The sequence below is a fragment of the Peromyscus maniculatus genome, chromosome 8 (assembly GCF_049852395.1).
Source record: "Peromyscus maniculatus bairdii isolate BWxNUB_F1_BW_parent chromosome 8, HU_Pman_BW_mat_3.1, whole genome shotgun sequence".
Taxonomy (NCBI): Eukaryota; Metazoa; Chordata; class Mammalia; order Rodentia; family Cricetidae; genus Peromyscus; species Peromyscus maniculatus.
The window spans coordinates 84954891-84975295 of record NC_134859.1 but is presented as its reverse complement, the minus strand read 5'-3'; the positions used below and the strand labels follow the sequence as shown (position 1 = coordinate 84975295).

General features: G+C 51.0%; 1 protein-coding gene and 1 pseudogene across 3 annotated transcripts in view; both read left to right on the top strand.

Moving 5' to 3' along the window:
* Positions 1-101: 101 nt before the first annotated feature.
* The window catches only part of Plxdc1 (plexin domain containing 1), a 69880-nt gene continuing 49576 nt past the window's right edge, over positions 102-20405 (top strand). For both annotated transcript variants that reach the window (XM_006971857.4, XM_042282723.2), the window contains exons 1-2: positions 102-312; positions 7890-8068. In XM_006971857.4, the coding sequence (XP_006971919.2) occupies positions 234-312; positions 7890-8068 (258 nt within the window). In that variant the 5' untranslated portion in view covers positions 102-233. The remainder of the gene's footprint in view (positions 313-7889; positions 8069-20405) is intronic.
* Positions 7930-12115, top strand: LOC102915630 (large ribosomal subunit protein uL1-like; annotated as a pseudogene). The gene is made up of 3 exons (XR_013041896.1): positions 7930-8068; positions 10385-10713; positions 11769-12115. The product of XR_013041896.1 is annotated as a large ribosomal subunit protein uL1-like (transcript).

The window sequence follows — 20405 nt, the reverse complement described above, 5'->3', positions numbered from 1 at the left end:
CAGAGGTGTCTCGGCGCGGTCCCGGGTCCGGCGGGGCGCGGCGCGGAGCTCCGGGAGGCGGGGACCCCGGCGTCGCGCCCCGCCCTCCGGGCCCTCCCGCCCGCGCTCCCCGAGGCCGCAACGCCGCGCTTTGCTCGCCGTGCCCGCTCCGCTCCCGCTCCCCTCTCGCCCAGCCCGGGGCCGCTCCCTCTGCAGCCGCCGCCGCGAAGACCCTGAGGCCGTCCGCGCCCACCATGCGGGCTCAGCTCTGGCTGCTGCAGCTGCTGCTGCTCCGTGGGGTCGCGCGCGCGCTCAGTCCCGCAACACCCGCAGGTAGGACGCGCGGGCAGGGCAGGTGCAGAGCCGCCAGCGGGACGCGGGATATTACCCGCGGGAGGCCGAGAACGGGGGGGGACAGGGACCCTACTTTCCCTGTGTGCGCACAGAAGGTGCGCATCCCTTGTTTCTGTCGGAAAGACGTGGAGGGACCCAGCCGGGGGTCCCCAGAAGAGTCATAGGGACCGCGATCCTTCCAGGGAGGCGTTTGCCTTTCCACGCTCATCCCTGTTGGCACCCTCGGCTGGTCTAGGCTGGGTCCCAGTGGGGCTTGAAGACTGCGTGGGAGCCGCCGGAGGATGGGGGGACACCCTAGCCCAGCCGTTCTCTCTGGGCACCAGCGTGGCCGTCTAACTTGCTTCCCCTACCTATCGCGCACCGGCGGAGAGGCAGGGGCCCCAGGAAAAAGCAGCTTGCGGCTCCCGAATCTCCCAGAGTCAAGGGTCCCCTCTCCCTCCTGTCTGGTTCTGCTTGGCTCTCAGTTGCCCTGACTGTGCCGGGGGTGGGGGTGGGGCCCGGGGAGGCAGTGGGGGAGGAGCTTCCATTCTGCACACTCCTCTTTGCCCAGTTTCTCAAAAACATTTCTTCCGCTTGGGGATGCTTTCGGAGATCTATCTTGAATCCCTCATGTTATCAAGAAAGGCCATTTTTCAATATATAATTTAGGCTCGGTACACAGACTTTCTCTGGGGCTGGGAATAAGGATCACTTCAAGCTCCCTGAAAGAGGGAACTGGGTGCCCCTCATCTGGGGTCAGGGAAGGGGTAGTTCATGGGGTGCTGCTGTTGGCTGTTGTGTCTGCATTGGCTCTAACCGTGTTCTTGGCTCTCCTGGTCACAGTATGCAATTCAAATGAGCCTGTGTTGGCATGAGGTGGTATGGGTGGGGGACTCTGGGGACGACCGTGGGGGCAGAGGGCAGAGAAGTCACGTGTCTAGAGACTGCCATGGAGCCATCAGCGTTCAGGGAGGCCCTACGGAAGGTGGCTGGACACTTGGCTTCTAGTTCTGCTGTCTCACTTGCTCTGTGACCTTGGGCAAGTTACTTGCCTTCTCTGGGCCCATTTCTTGATTTATAAAATGAGGTTATTGGCAAAATCTTCGGCTTTTGGAAGTAGGGTTATGAAAGATTACACATACACACACACACACACACACACACACACACACACACACGATATTCTTCCCTACTCAAACACATACAGGCAACTGATAATTTGTTTTAAACTTGCAAATAGGAAGATTCGGGGAGGGTTAATGTCTGAGTTCCTGTCAGCCTTAGCCTGGTGTGTTTTCTGAGCTCAAATATGGCTGGGTGGATGAGGGGTTTGGGCCATGGAGGGGGCTGAGGGAGGGGAGTTGGCTGCGTTCGGGGCCTAGAGGGACATGTGTCACCTGTCTATGGACTATGCGTTCTCTTCATTGAGATTCATCTGGGAGGTTTGGACTATCTGTGGCAAGTAAGACTGAGGTTAGACCCAAGGAAGCTGTGAAAAGCCATCAGGGCAACTGCTGACTCTTCCCAGGTTCGGCTGGGCTTTGGTGGTGGTGGTGTTGGTAGAGACCGTGTGTACAAATGGGGAAGGCTGAGAGGGGTCCCTTCAGGGAGGCTGGCTGCCTGCTCTGTGAGGTAGCGACTCTGGCCAGGGAATGCGACACAGAGGAGCCCCTGCAAAGGCAATGGTGTCCCTGGCAGGGCTGGCAGCCTGGCAGCAGCAAGGTCCATTCCTAGAGCCCTGTCCCCACATCCATCCTTAGACCAGGAACAGGAGACACTAATGACCTGAAGTAGGAGTCTAGTCACAAGGAGACAGAAGAAGCCATCAGACCGGCAGGCAGACAGACAAACAGATGGCAGACAGGAAGATGGCCTCGGGGCCCAGGGAGTGGACCCTGAAGGTCTGGTCTCAGGGGTCAGAGACATGCAGGGCATGCACAGAAGGAAGAATCCCGCAGGCAGCCATTTCCAAACTCGCCAGGGCCCCCTGAAAGCCAAGGCTGCCTGTCTCTAGAGTGGGAGCTGAAAGATGTCTCATAACCCGTCCAACCGTAATCTGTTTCCAGCTCCCTCCTTGACCACCAGGGGCCTCCCAAGAAACTAACATACTGTGACCGAAATTCAGACCCCTCACAATGGCTGCTGGCATTGCTACTGCCTCCCATCAGCTCCAGGACCCCCTCTTCAGAGAGACCTGCCCTGCCTGCCGGTGGGGCCAGACAACAAGCTTACTCCCTGGCCTGATCCACTGTCCTGCCTCTATGGGAAGAAGTTGAGAATGTTTGGGCTCAGGATCATGCCTGCCTGTCACTGAGATCCCCTCCACCCCCTCACCACAGCGTGTATGGAAACCTGCTTAATAAATGTGTGTGGGAAAGCTGGGCATGGTGGGTCACGCTGAGAGCAAGGCCACTTGGAGGAAGAATGATCGCAAGTTCAAGGTCATCCTCACCTACATAGTGAGTTCCAGGCCAGCCTACTACTTGAATTTCCAGACCCAGGGGAGGCTAGGTTAGTTGCTGGCTGCTTTGTGGACACAATTTTGTTAAAGATTCAACCTAGCAAGTGGTAGAGCTGTTCTCACCCCATCTTACCTGTTAGAGATGGAAGCTTCCAGAGAATCTGTAAACTGTGGTGTCGAGCGTGGTGACACACCTGTGCTCTTCCACTGCTGTGACAGGACAGTGGGGGTCTCCAGCAGGGCTGGAGGGTCTGTCTCCTCTGTCCTATGAGGCTTGGTGCTGGCTTCCCCTTCCCCGATGCCAGCCTCCCCCCTGCCAGCCTCCCCGCTTCACTCACTGGCGCCCCTTGAAGCCTGGTCCTCCCAGTACCCAGAATTCCAGATGCTCAGGCAGTAAAGGGCATGATGGTCGAGGAGGCCAGCTCGGGTGGCGTACCTGGCATCTGGGTGAGTGGGAGAGAAGTGTCAGGGAGACTCTGGCGGTCTCGTCACCTTGTCACACTTGGAGGATTAGTAAGAGCTCATCAGGTGAAAAACATTGTCTAGGAGCGGAGTGGTCTTGGCTGAGGAAACTGTGGATCTCTGGCGGCTGGAGAGCAGGGCTAGGTCCTAGAGGGCCTCAAGGGATGTGAGAGAAAGCGGGGTCTGCCCACAAGTGCCCTCAGATCAGCAGGAGGCATGTGGTGAGAGATGGACTCAAGCAGGTCTTTTAGACGGCCTGCTCTAGCTAGAGTTGTGTGGGCAGTGGCTCTGGGGCATGTAGAGTGGACGCTGAAAGGAACATCCAGAGAGACTCTCAGTGGCCTGGACAGCATGGTGGCGGTCTGGCTGGAAAGACCAGCTTGAGTGGCAAATGAGATCGTGGGTTGGGTCAGGCGCTGGGTGGTGGAGCCTGGCTCCTCCTCAGCCTTAGAGCGGCTGTGCCAGGTCAGAGATGGGAGCATGACCTTTGCATTCTCTACACCAACCCAGGTCGCCAGGCTCCTCAGGCGGCTCCCATGTCCAGGCCAGTGGTACCCAGGGCACCCTCCGGGAACCCAGCCCTGGGGCTGCCCTGCACCTTAAGAGACAGCCTGAGAGTTTCTAGTCATTTCTTGTGTAGCCCAGGATGTTTTTTTTTTTTTTTGTTTTTCGAGACAGGGTTTCTCTGTGTAGCTTTGCGCCTTTCCTGGAGCTCACTTGGTAGCCCAGGCTGGCCTCGAACGCACAGAGATCCGCCTGGCTCTGCCTCCCGAGTGCTGGGATTAAAGGTGTGCGCCACCACTGCCCGGCTAGCCCAGGATGGTTTTTAACTAAAGTTTCTCCCACCTCAGCCTCTGGAATGATGGAGGTTCAGTGGAGATTCAAGGGGTTCCATCCTATCAGTTCCCATTGCTTTTTTTTTTTTTTTTTTTTTTTTTGAGATAAGTTCTTATTCTGCAGTCCAGTTTGACCAAAACTTGCTATGGGATCAGAGTGGCTTTGAACTCACAGAGATCTTCCTGCCTCTGCCCCCTGAGTGCCAGGATTAAGGACATGTGCTACTATGTTTGGCCTTATTGTGCTGTGTTCTCCGGTTCTGACCAGACTGAAGCTATCCTGCCTGAGTTCAAATCCTGCCCATGGACTGATTGGGTGACCTTGAGGGGGGTTGTTTTCCTGCTTTATAAAATGGATCTAAAGCTAATGCTTATCTCCCGGGGTTGATTGACATGGGGATGAAGAGTGCGTGAGTCCTCAGACTACCGCAGCTAAGACAGCAGCCTCTCAAAGTCACCGCTGTCCCGACATCCCGTTAGATAATGCAGCGCTAGGAGCCCTGAGTGACGGACTTCTTCTGGAAGCAAAGGATGGAATGGGCACTGAGAGGCAGTAACCGGGGCAAGGGTGTCTTAAGGTGCCTAGGCTTGCCACCCTTATGAACCTGTTAGGCTGAGGCTTCCACTAGGCTTTAAGGCTGTGTGACCGACCAGCCACCAACACTGGCTCCTAGCATGGGCTGAGAGGTGGCATCCTGACCCATCCAAGGGGGAAGGGTGAGAAGCTGAGGTGGAGAGACACTCCTCAGGATCCCTAGCTCTCCTTAGCCTCCCTTGCCCTTATTCCCTCATCCTGCACAGAACCTGTGCCCCTGCTCCGGCTGGTTCGAACCTCATCTCTGTTTTTCACTCAGTACCCAGGGCATCGTGTTGTTTGGTGTGGTTGTCCCACAGGGACCCCGAAGCTGGCAGAGCTAAATTGCCAGGTCCCAGCTGGACGGTGGTGGGCTGGAACGGACCATCTTGCGGGCCTCCTAGCTCCCTATCTGACATCCCTCACCGTAGTCAGTCCAGGGGTGGTACTTCCCGCCCTCCACGCATCAGCCCTTCCACTTGGCCTGCGTGTGCGCCTTTCCAGTTCTGGCTCCTGCCCTCCCCTCCAGGCTACTTGCAGGAGGACTTGGGGGGAAGGCCACCCAACTCAGCACAAACAGCCTGCCACTAACAGTGAGCTGTGGCCTTGCTGATGAGGCCAGGCAGCTTTCGTGGGGCCGAGTGGTCCTCAGCTGCCACCTAGCGCCGGGCTTTCAGCCATTTGGTGGATGTCTTGGGGAAGAGGTCAGAACTGCCCCTCTGCCCACATTCTCCAGGAGCATCTGGTTATGATTAGGGGCAGAGATGGGGGGGGGGGCAACAGTCCAGCAGGCACCAGCCGCCAAGAATGACTTAATTGGATAAAATGCCTAATGACAAATCAGAGCTCCACAGCAGCATCCTGGCCAGACCCCAGGCGTGGTCCAGCCAAGCCTTGTTTCAGCCTCTGTCCTTGTGTCTACCCGAGAGCTATCCCTTAGTGTAGTGTCCTCGATTATGCAATGATTGAGCACTTACTGTTTGCACTCTGAGGAGCGCAAGTCTCCCAGGGAGAGGGCACAAAGTGACCTCAGGGAGGGATCCAGGACAGTGAGAGCCGCTCAAGGAGCTTTGGTGAGCAAGGTGGATGGAGTCCAGAGGTGGAGAGGAGAGAGGGATCTGATCGAGGACCCAGAATTGATGAAGGCCACAGGTGGGGTGGTCTGTGTCCTTTATATATCCAGGGCAGGTGTGACAGTTAGAATGACAGCATAGGGCACAGCTTTGGGGACCTAACTCTCCGAAATGGAAAGGGATGCTTTTTAGTGTCATTTAGAATGAGTTTAACAGCCCAAGACAGCTGGAGTCTTGGAACAACTGCATCTGGGTACCCACTTGCCAATTCTGTGCTCGTGACAGACATTACTAATCGATCATGACACCCTCTGCTGATAAACACAGATGAAGTCTTGGGATTCCTATATAGACTGCTTCTGGCTGCCAGTAATGAATGGGAGATGGTATTTGAGATGGACCCCCTTTGCCATCCCAGCGGGTTTCTCAGCCCCCTGTTACATAGGAAGGTGATTTGCCTGAGATGAAAGCTTTCGATGGAGCTAAGACTATGCTCCTCAGGAGGACAAGGGAGCCAGGTAAGGTAACACACACCTTTGGTCCTAGCACCCTAGAGGCAGATACAGGCAGATCTCTGTGATTTAAGGCCAGCCTCATGTACACAGCAAGTTCCAGATCAGCCAGGGCTAAGTATTGATATCCTGTTTCAAAATCAACCAAATCAAGTGGGCGAGGGAGAACCGTTTGTTTCCAGGGAGTTTCTGGTAATGTCTGGAGACATTTTCAGCAGTCAAGGCCAGTGGGGGAGGGAGGGAGAGTGAGGCACAACTGGGTCCAGTGGGCAGAGAGAGAAGATGCTGTTAAACAGCTAACAGAACCATGATCCAGTCCACCAAGCCACCAGTTAAAAATGGACCAAAGACTTGAACATTATACAGACAGCCAATATCACATGAAACGGTGCTCATCCTCACCAGTCATTAAAGAAATGCAAATCAAAAACCACAAGTACCTATCACTTCCTGTCCATCGATCAGAATGGCTACTGCCAAGATCCTGGGAAAGAACAAGGCTTGACGACGCTGTGGAGAAATAGGCAACCTTGGACACTATTGAGAATAAAAACTGGCCTATGAGTCTGGAGAGGCGGCTCAGTGGTTGAGAGCACTGGCTACTCTTCCAGAGGACCTGGGTCTGATCCTCAGCACCCACATGGCAGCTCACAACTCTCTGTAACTACAGTTCTAGGAGATCTAGTGCCCTCTTTTGGCCTCCATGGGCACTACCTGCAAACAAAATACCCTATACATAAAATAAAATGAAATAAAAATAATTTAAAAACATACAAACAAATGAACTTGCATAGTCATTTCACATGGAAAACAGCATGGAAGGAAATGGAATTACTTCAGGAGCCAACAATTCCATTTCTGGGCACATAACCCAAGGAATTGAAAACATGTCTCCAAGAGATGTTGGTATCCTTTATTCCTCTTAGAATCCTTCACGATAGCCAACTCATGAACACAAATCAAGTTCCTACTGTCAGGTGATCAGATAAGCAAAATGTGGGATAGCACAGAACACCATTCAGTTTTCCAAAAGAACAGGGCTGAACCTTGAAGACATTATGCTAAGTGAAAAAAGCCAATCACGATATAATTCCACATATACGAGACATAGAGTATTCAAAAAACACAGAGATAGAAAGTAAAATCTCAGCCCAGCGTGGTGGCGCACACCTTTAATCCCAGCACCCAGGGAGGCAGAGGCAGGTGGATCTCTGAGTTCAAGGCCAGCCTGGTCTACAGAATGAATTCTAGGACAGCCAGGGCTACACAGAAAAACCCTGTCTAAAGTCCCCCACCTCAAAAAAAGAAGAAAGAGAGTAGAAGGACGTAGTTGGGCATGTAGGTCAATGGTAGAGCGTCACCTGTAGGCTCTGAGTTCAGTCCCCAGCACCTTTAACCTCTGAGCCAGATTCTGTTTTGCCAGACATACCATGTCCACTGTGGAGGGTTGAGGGGTTTTAGCAATGCATGTGCGTGTTTCTGGGCATGGTATGAGGCACACAGCTCTCAATCTGTGTTGTGAACCTTCTGTCCTGGTCATCAAGTGTCCCCAGAACCAATGATAGTGTAGTGTTGAGGCTTCTGCAAGATAGAAGGTCTGGACCCCTTCTCATGTCCTTCCTCAGGACACCAGCACTCAGTGTTCTGTCCTTCTCCCAGGTCATGATGAAGGCCAAGGCCCGGAATGGATGGCTGAGGGAACCAGGCAAGGCTGGCGTCGGAGAGCTCGAGAGAGTCCCGGGCAGGTGCTGAAGCCAGGCAGGACCCAGCTAAGCCAGGACCTGGGAGGGGCCTCCCTGGCCATTGACACACTCCCAGACAACAGGACCAGGGTGGTGGTAAGTGCTCAACCAGCGTGGCGGGAGAACAGAGCTGGGGTCTGATACGGAGACTGGAATGGATGGGGATCCCAGGGAAGAAGAGACAGTCTGACTCCAAGCTGGGTCATAGGATCAAAGCATCTCAGAATTGCAGGCGGCTGGCCTCCGCCAGGACCCCCGAGAGATGATGTAACTTGCGCCAGGATGCATTGAGCGCAGGCACTGAGCACAGGCACTGAGCTCTGCCAAGACTTAGACAAGAAGGGTGAAGGTAGCGTGGCTACAGCGCAGCTGCCAGCTTAAGCAACACTCTGCCGCACCTCTGCCTCATCTTTAGACTGTGGGACCCTAAAGGTTACGGACAGGACAGGGCCACAGCAAGAGGCGTCCTGAGGTGGTTGGAGTCGAGGAGGAAGCAGTCCAGGTGTCACTGAGGCAGAAGTTTCTGGGCCTGGGGACCGAGAGCACTCTGTGGGAGGAGAGAAGAACTCTGAAAGCGGAAGGGGCCTCTGCATCCATATGTGAGTGTGAGCTGGAGGCGGTTTGCACCTGTTGGCGGAGGAATTTTGCATGTTGTGTCCACGTGCCCGGAGTTTGCCTCTGCGGGTGGCTTGTGTCTGGGATGGGGGTGAGTGTGCGGTGGGAAGGGAAGGGTGGAGGTTCAGGGTGCAGGAAAACTACAGAATGAGAAGCAGCAATAAGAGGGTGTGCTTCACAGCATCTTTATTTTCTGTCTTGAAGAACTTCCAGAAACTTCCAAACACCAGCAGTGCTAGAGGTAGTGGGATGTAGCTGTGTGTGCCTAAGGGCCCAGCTGAGTGGAAAGCTGAGGCAAGAGAATTGTCAGAGCCCCAGAGTTTAGGGCCAGCCTGGGCAATGCAGGCCAAAAATCGTCCTAGAATCATAGAAGAATAAACACAGAAGACCCAGGCTGCCTCCTACAGTCCACAGCCTTTTCCACAGCAGGATGCCTCTAGGCTATTATTTTCCAACTAGTCTGCTTCTTTGGCTCCCTTAATGAGTGAGCTTTGGTTGGTTGGTTGGCTGGTTTTGAGACAGGGTTTCACTATTGTAGCTTTGGCTGGCCTTAAACTTACTATATAGACCAGGCTGGCCTGGAACTCAGAGATCCACCTCCCTCCACCTCTAGTTTTGGGATTAAAGGTGCATGGCACCATTGCCTGGCTCGGGAACACTTTCTTACATGCCAGCCTTTAGTTTCAAATGTAATCGTCAGTGTGGTCAAACTTGTCATCAAGGGAGCTGGGGCTGGGGCCCAGTTGGTAGAGTGCTCACTTAGCATTCATTAAGCCCTGGGTTTGATCCCCAAAACTATATAAACCAGGTGTGATGGTGCCTGCTTGTAATCCCAGCACTCTAGAGGTGGAAGTAGGAGGATCAGAAGTTCAAGGTCACCCTTGACCACATAGTAAGTCCTGGACCAGCCTGGGCTCCATAAGACCCTCTCTTTAAAGTAAACAAACAAAATAAACACATAGAAATAAAAATTTGCCCCAACTTGGCAGACTGCTCACCCGATCCACGGTTGCCATACCTCCTCCTCCTTTGTCTCTTGATTGTTGGAGGATCTCTGTGAATTCGAGGCCAGCCTGGTCTACAGAACAAGTTCCAGGTCACAGCTACACAGAGAAACCCTGTTGAAAAACAAAACAAAACAAAAAAAATTAACATCTGTGCCAAACACTGGCGATATTTTCTTCTTCTTCTTCTTCTTCTTCTTCTTCTTCTTCTTCTTCTTCTTCTTCTTCTTCTTCTTCTTCTTCTTCTTCTTCTTCCTCCCCCCCTCCTCCTCCTCTTCTTCTTCTTCGGTTTTTTTAATTTTATTTCATTTTTTTATTTTTTATTTTTTATTTTTTTGAGACAGGGTTTCCCTGTGTAGTTTTGGTGCCAGTCCTGGATCTCCCTCTGTAGACCAGGCTGGCCTCCAACTCACAGAGATCAGCCTGCCTCTGCCGGGAGAGTGCTGGGATTAAAGGTGTGCGCCACCACCACCCGGCTTTCTAGTGATATTTTCATGAATGAGATCTCAAAATGTTAAATAATGACAGAGTCAGCCATGGTGCCAACTATTTCAGAGACTGAGGTAAAAGGAAAACAGTATAGAAATGACACAGGATGCAAAAAACAAAAAAACCTCAAAGCTTATGAAATACCCTTAGAGAGAAAAGATGATTTATCCACGAAAATTAATATATAATATATTAAATATTAATATATAATTAATACATCAATATAATATATTAAACAAAAATTAATATATCTATAAATAAATAAAAAGGTCTTAGAGCTCTTTTCCAGTTTTCGCGGCCGCAGCAGCCATGAGCAGCAAAGTCTCTCGAAACACCCTGTACGAGGCGGTGCGGGAAGTCCTGCACAGGAACCAGCGCAAACACCGCAAGTTTCTGGAGACGGTGGAGTTGCAGATCAGCCTGAAGAACTACGACCCTCCGAAGAGTTAATGCTTCTCAGGCACTGTCAGGCTCAAGTCCATGCCTCACCCCAAGTTCTCAGTGTGCGTCCTGGGGGACCAGCAGCACTGTGATGAGGCCAAGGCCGTGGACATCCCTCACATGGACATCGAAGCACTCAAGAAGCTTAATAAGAACAAGAAGCTGGTCAAAAAGCTAGCCAACGGCCGGGCGGTGGTGGCGCACACCTTTAATCCCAGCACTCGGGAGGCAGAGCCAGGCGGATCTCTGTGAGTTCGAGGCCAGCCTGGGCTACCAAGTGAGCTCCAGGAAAGGCGCAAAGCTATGCAGAGAAACCCTGTCTCGAAAAACCAAAAAAAAAAAAAAAAAAAAAAAAAAAAGCTAGCCAATGTTGTTGCTCTTATAGCAGTGGGAGCCATCATTGCTACTGTTTCTGGGATTACCATTTCATAATTGCTTACTACAGCTAGCACAGTGGAGACCCTGGCAGCAAAAGTAGCTACCATAGTTAGTTAATCTTTCATTCTATTTGGCATGATAAATTTAATTCAATAGTTATATACGTTTTGATTGGCTTTGAAAATTATAAATTTATAAACTCAAGTTCCATTTGCTTTTGGAATACCATCTTACAAGGACTCCAATTTGCAGTAAGGCTCGTTAAGGAAGGGAATGGTTCAGTTGCCTTTAGCCTACTGGCTATGGGTTGGATAGGACCTCTGTTGGTCTTTTCTGTGTCGAACACACAGATTGCGAGCCCAGTGCCACTTTGAGATCTTTGGCAGCAGTTAACTCTGCAGCTCACACATGATTGAGCCTGTATGATAATGAGTATTCAGAGACGGGTAATACCTGAAGGGCACTCACCAACCTAAGACAGAACGCCGGTATGGCCTGGGCAGGCGTCTCCATGATGGGTAAGGTGACCTGCTGACATCCCACACAACCTAAGTCAGAAGCTCATTTTTTAGTAAAAGGGAGACCTGTAGGCCCCTGGCACCGTTTTGGGTAACTGTTGCCTTGTTTGCTGACCTTGACCTTGATATCCTCCCTATGCTAATTCCCTGCTAGGTTTCACCCTCCTGAATGCTTAAGGGAAGTTCCTTGTCTGTATATCCTGCATAATGGGCGTTAACAGCTTAGATGCAAGATTATAAAACATCGGTATCGAACTTCTGCCCTCCAGGGTTCTCCCATTGTGCTGTAAGCCTGTATTTAAGACCTCTTCCCTCCTTCAATAAACAGCATTGGGCCGGGGGTGGGGGGAGCTAGCCAAGAAGTACAATGCCTTTTTGGCCTCCGAGTGTCTGATCAAGCAGATCCCTCGTATCCTGGACCCAGACCTCAACAAGGCTGGCAAATTCCTTTCCATGCTGACACACAATGAAAACATGGTGGCCAAAGTGGATGAGGTCAAGTCCACCATCAAGTTCCAGATGAAGAAGGTGCTGTGTCTGGCTGTTGTTGTTGGCCATGTAGAGATGACCGATGATGAGCTGGTCTACAACACCCACCTGGCTGTCCATTTCTTGGTGTCCTTGCTCAAGAAGAACTGGCAAAATGTCCGGGCTTTGTACATCAAGAGCCCATGGGCAAGCTCCAGCATCTGTACTAGGGCACCCCAATAAACCTTAGTGCTACTGTAAAAAAAAAAAAAAAAAGGTCTTAGAAACTTAAAACGTGGCCAGGTGTGTGTAACATGACCCAAGACCTTAATATAACTGACTCCATGATGGAAATACCATTCAGGCCATAAAACTCAACACATAGACAGCACCATCTGCCAAAATGAAAACAAAGACCTAATCCATCAAAGTCCACAGTTCTGGGAAAGCCTCTAAATGGACTAACCTTGATTTTTGACTTCTGTAGTTCTGCCTCTGGCTAACTGTTCTTGTTAACTGAAGTGTGTCAATCCAGAGCATGGTTTTTGCTCTTAAAAGCTCACCCTGAGAAAGGCTTGTTGCTATACTGGGATCCCAAACATCTAGTGTAGTCACTGGCTGGCTGATCAAGACTTTCTATATAGGCGTAGACCCGTTCTGGTCAGTCTTCTCTGGTGGGTACCCCACAACAGTGTGGTGGCTCCGGTTGGAGGCTAGCCTGTCCCTACACGGCCAATCCCAGGCCAGCCTGGACAGTCAACCATGATTTCAGAAGGCTGGAGTGACAGTGAACACTGCTAAGTACGTGACCAGGTCAGGGATAAGAGCGGCACTAAGCCTCGGTTTCCTTTTCTCTGCAGGGCTTGCTGGGTAGACCGAGCTGGCCTCAAACTCTCAGTAATCCCACCTCAGCCTCCCAAGTATTGGGATTACAGGCATGAGCCACCATGCCCTAGGTTACGCCAAGTGTCTTTGGGGTGGGAAGCAAGGGTGGATGTATGTGCTGAAATGGGGGTCTCATTAGGTACCCCAAGCTGGGCTTGAATTCTTAGCTATCTTCCTGCCTCAGCCTTCCAAGTGCCGGGATTATAGGTGTGAGCTACCATGCTCTGTGGTTATAGTAGATCCCTTCAGGTGACATTAGAAGAAAATGGTGAGATGTTTTCAAGCTTTGAAGGGAAATATCTTTTGTTGTTGTTTTGTTTGTTTGTTTTGCTTGTTTGTTTGTTTGTTTGTTTGTTTTCAAGACAGGGTTTCTCTGTGTAGTTTTGGTGCCTGTCCTGGATCTTGCTCTGTAGACCAGGCTGGCCTTGAACTCACAGAGATCTGCCTGGCTCTGCCTCCAAGTGCTGGGATTAAAGGCATGCCCGGCCTGGGAAAAATTTTTCTAGGTTTTTCAAGAGAGAGTTTCTCTGTGTATCAGCTCTGGCTGTCCTGGAACTTGCGCTGTAGATCAGGCTAGCCTCAAACTCACAAAGATCCACCTGCTTCTGCCTCCCAAGTGCTGGAATTAAAGGTGTGCGCCACCACCGCCTGGCTGTAATGTTGATTTTTAAAATGCCATATTAAGATGTTCTTCTCAACTCTCGAACTTTATGGTTCCTGTATCACTGTGCCAGAGGCAAATGGCTCCCTCAACAGGCCCTCATCCCAGCCCCATGCTAAACTCTCAAAAGACATTCCACTCACTTAACCATTCTGTCTTGCTTTCTGGAACATTCAGAAGGGAGGAGTAGGGTAGGTGCGTAAGAACAGTAGAGTGGACAGCCAGACCATGAGGTGTCCCTAAGCAAAGACTCCTGTCGGTTCACCCCATTCCTCACTACCTCTCAAACTCAGATTAAATAACTGATACTCACTCAGGGGCTGGACACGGAGGTCGGGAGGGCCGTGTCCCAGTCTGCACAAAGAGGACATCACAGGAAGTAGCCACAGAGACAAAGACTTCTGGAAGCAATTGTCTGTGGGTGTTTAGAAAGAGCAGTGGCATTCAGTGAGCCTGGCGGATTCAATAACACCAAGGCTTAAAAACAAACACACATTCTTGGGCTCCACTCTGGACAGATTAGTTCAGTAGCAATGAAGACTGGGATTCATTTCTCTACAGTGTCCCCACTGTAAAGATGGATCAGCGCTTAAGAGCACCGGCTGCTCTTCCAGAGGGCCAGGGTACTATTCCCAGCATCCTCATGGCGGCCCACAACTGTCTGTAACTCCTCTGGCCTCCTTGGGCACCAGGCACACATGTGGTACACAGACATATGTGCGGACCAAATACCTGTACACGTAAAATAATTTCAAAAATAAAAATGCACTTAGGGCAGGGGTGTAGCTCAGTGGAGGAACATTTGCCTAGCATGTGTGTGAGGCCCTGGGTTCCATCTTCGCTCCTGTGAAAAAGGAAATAACAAAACTCTGTGTGTGGTTCTGCTGGGCACCTGGGTGTAAGAGCTGCTGCGGTCTAAGATGTCCAGGTGATTTTGAGGTTTCTAAGAGGTTCATTTTAATTTATTTTGTATGTATGTGTATGTGAGTATGTCTGTGAGAGTCTATGGCTCGAGTGTGTAGGTGCCCTTAGAGGCCAGAAGAAGGTGTCAGATCCCCTGGAGCTGGAATTACAGGCAGTTATGGGTCAATACATGTGGGTGCTGGGAGTCCTCTGGAAGAATCCTATGTGCATTTCACCTTAGAGCCATGTCTCCAGTCCCTTGATAATGGTAGCCAGAGGTGACCCAGTTCCTCAGAAGGCTGGGATAGGAAAATCACAAATTCAAGGCCCATTACAGAGTGACTTCGAGGCTAGCCTGGGCAACTTAGTGAAAACCTGTCTCAAAAATAAAATGAATAGGACAGGAGGCTGAGGCAGAAAGATTACCACCAGTGCAAAGCCTGTCTGGACTACATAGTAAATTCTAGAACTTAAGAGTGAGATCTTGTCTCAAACTTCCTGAAAGAAATAAGTAAATAATAGTGACCAGGGTGACAGCCAGAACACCAGGCTTTCTAAAGCACCTGACTTCTGCCATCTGGAGGCCTCATGATCCCCTTGACAACCACTCACTAAGAGGCCACACTGCAGCTGGGCATATGACGCACACCTTTAGTGCCAGCACCAGAGAGGCAGAGGCAGGCGGATCTCTAAGTTCGGGGCCAGCCTGGTCTACAGAGTGAGTCCCAGGGCAGCCAGGGCTACACAGAGAAACTATGTCTCAAAAAACAAACAAATTAATTTTTTAAAAAGACCACACGGTAGAACAAGGCCATCTGAGGAAAGACTCCTCTATGGGGTTGGTCCTCAGCTCTGTCTAAGAAACGGGAGGTGAAGGCTTAGGATGAAATCTGTCAGGAAGAGTTCAGATGCCGTATCGGGAAAGAGTCATCTCATCCTTAGTGGGCTGGAGTGACCAGGAGCAGCTGCCTGGACCAATGTAAATCCTGGGGCTTAAGGCTACAGTGACTCAGCTGTGAGCCCCGGGAAATGGTTTCTCACCACTGTGGGACTGCTGTGGGCGGGGCTGAGTCAGGCACTGGGAGCTTCTGCCAAGGACGGAGGCGAGGCGGGAATGCAGCTGTGCTAAAGGAAACCCAGGAGAGCGGGGACCAGAGCCAGGGCTCGGGGCATCTTGCAGACTGTCTTCTGGCTTGGGTCCCTTTCAGGTGGCCCTCTAGAACCCAGAGGAGCCCAGGAGACCATAGACAGGACAGTGAAGAGACCTCCTGATCGCTGGAGACATGGAGGCAGACCCTTAGGGTGCTTCCGGGTGCAGAGAAAGCTCGAGATGGGGCTGTTTCCTGACAGCTGTGAAGCTGTAATGGACCAGAAGGAACGGTCTTATTTTTGCCTCAGGTTGCTTGGCACCCGCACTGAAGTACCTGTGTGTGTTTGTATTGCTCGCCTCCCTCTGGCACCTTAGATCCAGGCTGTCTTGTCGCTTGTGATCAATGCCTGTCCATGGTAGGTTCTCCTTCCTCCTCTGAGGGAGCAAAGGAAGGCAGGGCTCCCCATCCCTAGAGGGCTCCATGGTGTTAGAGAGAAGAATCCATCCCGGGGTGGACTTCGATGGCGCCCTGCGGCTCATGAGCGGCTGCCTCGGGGTACCGGTCGGACCAGAGGTTCGCCTCGGGTCACATTCCGGCTAAGGACGTACACTGGACCGCAGCAATAGTAGGACAGCACACGCCATCAAAATAGGGTGGGCTCAGGGAGACCCACTTTCTAAAGTCTCAAGCTAGGTCAGCTTGTTAGCAAAAGGATATACATTTTGTGAGGAAAGGGGGTGCCAGGGTCTCAAGAATCTGTGTCCATTTCACACTCAGCTCTGCTCTAAACAGTGTTCAACCAGGGATGCTGATTGCCCACCTACGAAGCAAAGTCTCTCACTAAACCTGAAGCTTCTCATTGGGCTAGGCTAGCAAGATCCACCTATCTCTGCTCTTCAGCACTGATTACCAGCATGCATGGCCATGCTCTGCTTTGACGTGGCTGCTGGGGACTCGAACCCAGGTCCTCTTGCTTTCATAGCAAGCACTCTTACCCACAGGACATCTCCCCAGACCCATGTCTGCTTGCTTAGTCAGAGTCTCATCCTGTAGCCACGGCTGGACTTGTAGCCTATAGTCAAACTTGTGTTGTCCTCCTGCATCAGGCTCCTGAGTGCGGGATTACAGGTATCCTTTTCCCCCCCAGACAAGGCTTCTCTGTGTAGCTTTGGAGGCTGTCCTGGATCTTGCTCTGTAGACCAGGCTGGCCTCGAACTCGCAGAGATCCACCTGCCTCTGTCTCCCGAGTGCTGTGAATAAAAGGTGTGCACCGCCGCTGCCGCCGCCACCCGGCAACAGGTACCTTGACTCCCAACTCACATTGCAGTTTTGATTTGATTTTCCCCAGCAACTAATGACACTTCTCATTTTTCTGTGTGTGTTTTTTTTAAGATTTATTTATTTATTATGTATACAATATTCTGTCTGCATATATTCCTACACCCCAGAAGAGGGCGCCAGATCTCATTACAGATGGTTGTGAGCCACCATGTGGTTGCTGGGAATTGAACTCAGGACCTCTGGAAGAGCTGCCACTGTTCTTAACCTCTGAGCCATCTCTCCAGCCCTTTTTTCTGTGTTTTTATTGGCTATTTGCGTATCTTCCTTGGAGGAGAGTCTACTGATGACTTTTCTCTGTTTTTAAATCAGGTTGTCTGGTTTTGTCTTGGGAAAATCCCTGAGCCCTCAAGCCCATGTTTTCACTGTGCTGTGGATGCTATTGGCTCAGTGTGGCTGCAAAGAGGATCCACAGTCAGGTCCGGGAAGGCTGGTCCTGACAGGGATGCAGAGGATGCACAGTCGGGTCCAGGAGGGCTGGTCCTGACAGGGATGCAGAGGATGCACAGTCGGGTCCAGGAGGGCTGGCCCTGACAGGGATGCAGAGGATGCACAGTCGGGTCCAGGAAGACTGGCCCTGACAGGGATGCAGAGGATGCACAGTCGGGTCCAGGAAGACTGGCCCTGACAGGGATGCAGAGGATGCACAGTCGGGTCCAGGAAGGCTGGCCCTGACAGGGATGCAGAGGATGCACAGTCGGGTCCAGGAAGGCTGGCCCTGACAGGGATGCAGAGGATGCACAGTCGGGTCCAGGAAGGCTGGCCCTGACAGGGATGCAGAGGATGCACAGTCGGGTCCAGGAAGGCTGGCCCTGACAGGGCTGCAGAAGATGCACAGTCAGGTCCAGGAAGGCTGGCCCTGACAGGGATGCAGAGGATGCACAGTCAGGTCCAGGAAGGCTGGTCCTGACAGGGATGCAGAGGATGCACACTGGCTGGGAAGTGGGTTATGGTCCACAGTGGCCAGCCATCCTGGTTCTCCTGAGATGGTCTTTTTAAAAAGAGACTTGCCAGGTGGTGGCTGTGCACGATTTTAATCAGGAGGCAGAGGTGGGAGGATCTCTGTGAGTTCGAGGACAGCCTGGTCTACAGAGTAAATTCCAGGACAGCCAGAGCTACATAGAGAAACCCTGTCTCAAAAATCAAACACCCCTCCCCCACACACACAAAAAAACATCTAGGACCTCCAGAACAGCAAGCAATACATTTTTCTTGTTTATAAATTACCCAGTCTAAGGTATTTTGTTATAGCAGCCTAAATAGGCTAAGAAAGTATGCTTGCTAAGACATCACTCTAAATCAGTTTTTTAATCCGTAAAATGGGATAAATAATGTCTCATAGAGTTATAAAAACCAGAGAAATTAGGCAAAAAGATCGTTCCCAGGTTTTACCTGAAACTACCAAAATAGGATCCCAGGAATAAAAGAGAACGCCCTGCCTGGAAACCTCAGACACTGCCCTTTGTGTGCTCATGTGCAATGGGACAGAATCCCAGCCCTATAAAAGTAAACTTGAATTCCCAGAGTTGGTAGTCACCCTCAAGCCTGAGAAGCATGATGTCCTACCGGACGGCCTTCAAGCAAGGGCATCTGGGCCTGTGGGAAATGCGGCAGTGAGTTCACCAGAGTGGTATTCAGGAGAGTACAAAGCACAGATGCTAGAAATGCCAGAACAAAGGAAATAGTTAAAATGGTAGGGTGCTGGGCATGGTGGCACACACCTTTAATTCCGGGTGGTTTTATAAACCCTTGTGGACTGGGGGGACTGGGAACCCCCTTCTCAGAGCACTTTCCTGGTTGACTCCAGCTGCCTGAGTGCTAGCCTGACAGTGCTAGACCAGAGACAGGCGGATCTCTGTGAGTTCAAGGCCAGCCTGGTCTACAGAGCAAGTTCCAGGACAACCAGGACTGTTACACAGAGAAACCCTGTCTCGAAGAACTGAAAAAAAAGAAAGGAAGGAAGGAAGGAAGGAAGGAAGGAAGGAAGGAAGGAAGGAAGGAAGGAAGGAAGAAAGGAAAGGAAAGGAAAGGAAAGGAAAGGAAAAGAAAGGAAAGGAAAGGAAAGGAAAGGAAAGGAAAGGAAAGGAAAGGAAAGGAAAGGAAAGGAAAGAAAGAAAGAAAGAAAGAAAGATGGTAGGGTGTGGTGGTTCATACTTGGAATTGCAATCCTTGGGAGGCTGAGGCAGGAGGATTACTGGGATCTGAAGGCCAGCATGGGCACATACAGAGCAACCCTGTCTTAAAAACAAAGACTGGGTTTTCTTCTGTATGGACCGTCATGAAGCTTTAACAAATAATGGCTAGGAAGACCACATTCCCCATCAAAACCTGCTTTGTTTAATTTGTCATTTCTCAGGGGCTGTCCACCTTGTTTGTTTGTTTGTTTTGTGAGACAGGCGCTCATTGCATCAAGCTAGGCTATATCACGATGCCTGACTAGTTTGTAGGTACTGGAGTTGAGACCTCAAAAATTAATTAATTAGTTAAGTAATTAATTAGAAACAGAGAGGTTAATTTACCTCACAATTCTGGAAGGCCAAGATTTGGGGCTGCATCTGGCAAGGGCCCCGTAGCATGACAGGGAAGCAGGGTGAGCCGTGGGTGAAGAGCCATGCTGGTTGGTTTTTGTCAATTTGACACAGACCTGGACGTATCTGGGAAGAGTCAATCTCAACTGAGGAAGTGCCTGGGTACGACTGGCCTGTGGGTGAGTCTGTGGGTTGTTGTCTTGACTAATGACTGGTGTGGGAGGACCTGACTCATTGTGGGCGGGGCCAACCTGCAAGTAAGGTTGCTGTGGCCACGGCTCTTACACAGCAATAGAAACCCCAGCTAAGACAGGTGCCCTCTACCCGGCACCTGACCTGAGTTCCATCCCCAGGACCCACACGGGGGGGGGGGGGGGGGGGGAGGGACTGACTCCTGCAAGCTGTTCCCTGGGCGCTTCCCACTCGCCATGCACATACACTAAACACTAACGAGATAAATGGGTTTTGATTTGGTTTGGTTTTTGGTTTTTTGAGACAGGGTTTCCTGTGTAGCTCTGACTGTCCTGGGACTCACTCTGTAGACCAGGCTGGCCTCGAACTCAGAGATCTGCCTGCTCTACCTTCTGAGTCTCCCAGGTGCTGGGATTAAAGGTGTGTGCCACCACGCCAGGCCTTTTTTTTTTTTTTTTTTTTTTTTTTTTTTTTTTTTTTTTTTTTTTTTTTTAGCTCAGAAGGAGCTGTATGCAGAAAGTGAACACAGGGTGGTTTCGCTTTCTAAGAGCTTGCTCTTGTGGTACCCTACCCACACTAGACATTCAAGAACTGCGTGAGTCCCTCCTAACGACCACACCACTCTCAAAGGTCCCATCAGTGGTAGACTTTGGACCAGAGTTCAACATGAGTTTCTGAGAGGAACAAAACTGAGGTGAGAGGAAAATAAGACAATGTTAAATGAACCTTTTCTGGATGTTAGCCTGGTCCATATCTACCTCATGAGCAAGCATTTCTTTCTTTTTATTTGAACATTTGGGGTGTGTGTGTGTGCACCATCACAAATGTGTGAGGGTCACAAATGTGCTTTTGGGAATTGGTTTTCTCCTTCCACTATGTGAGCTCCGGGGATAGAACGCCCATCTCAGGCTCAGTGGCAAGT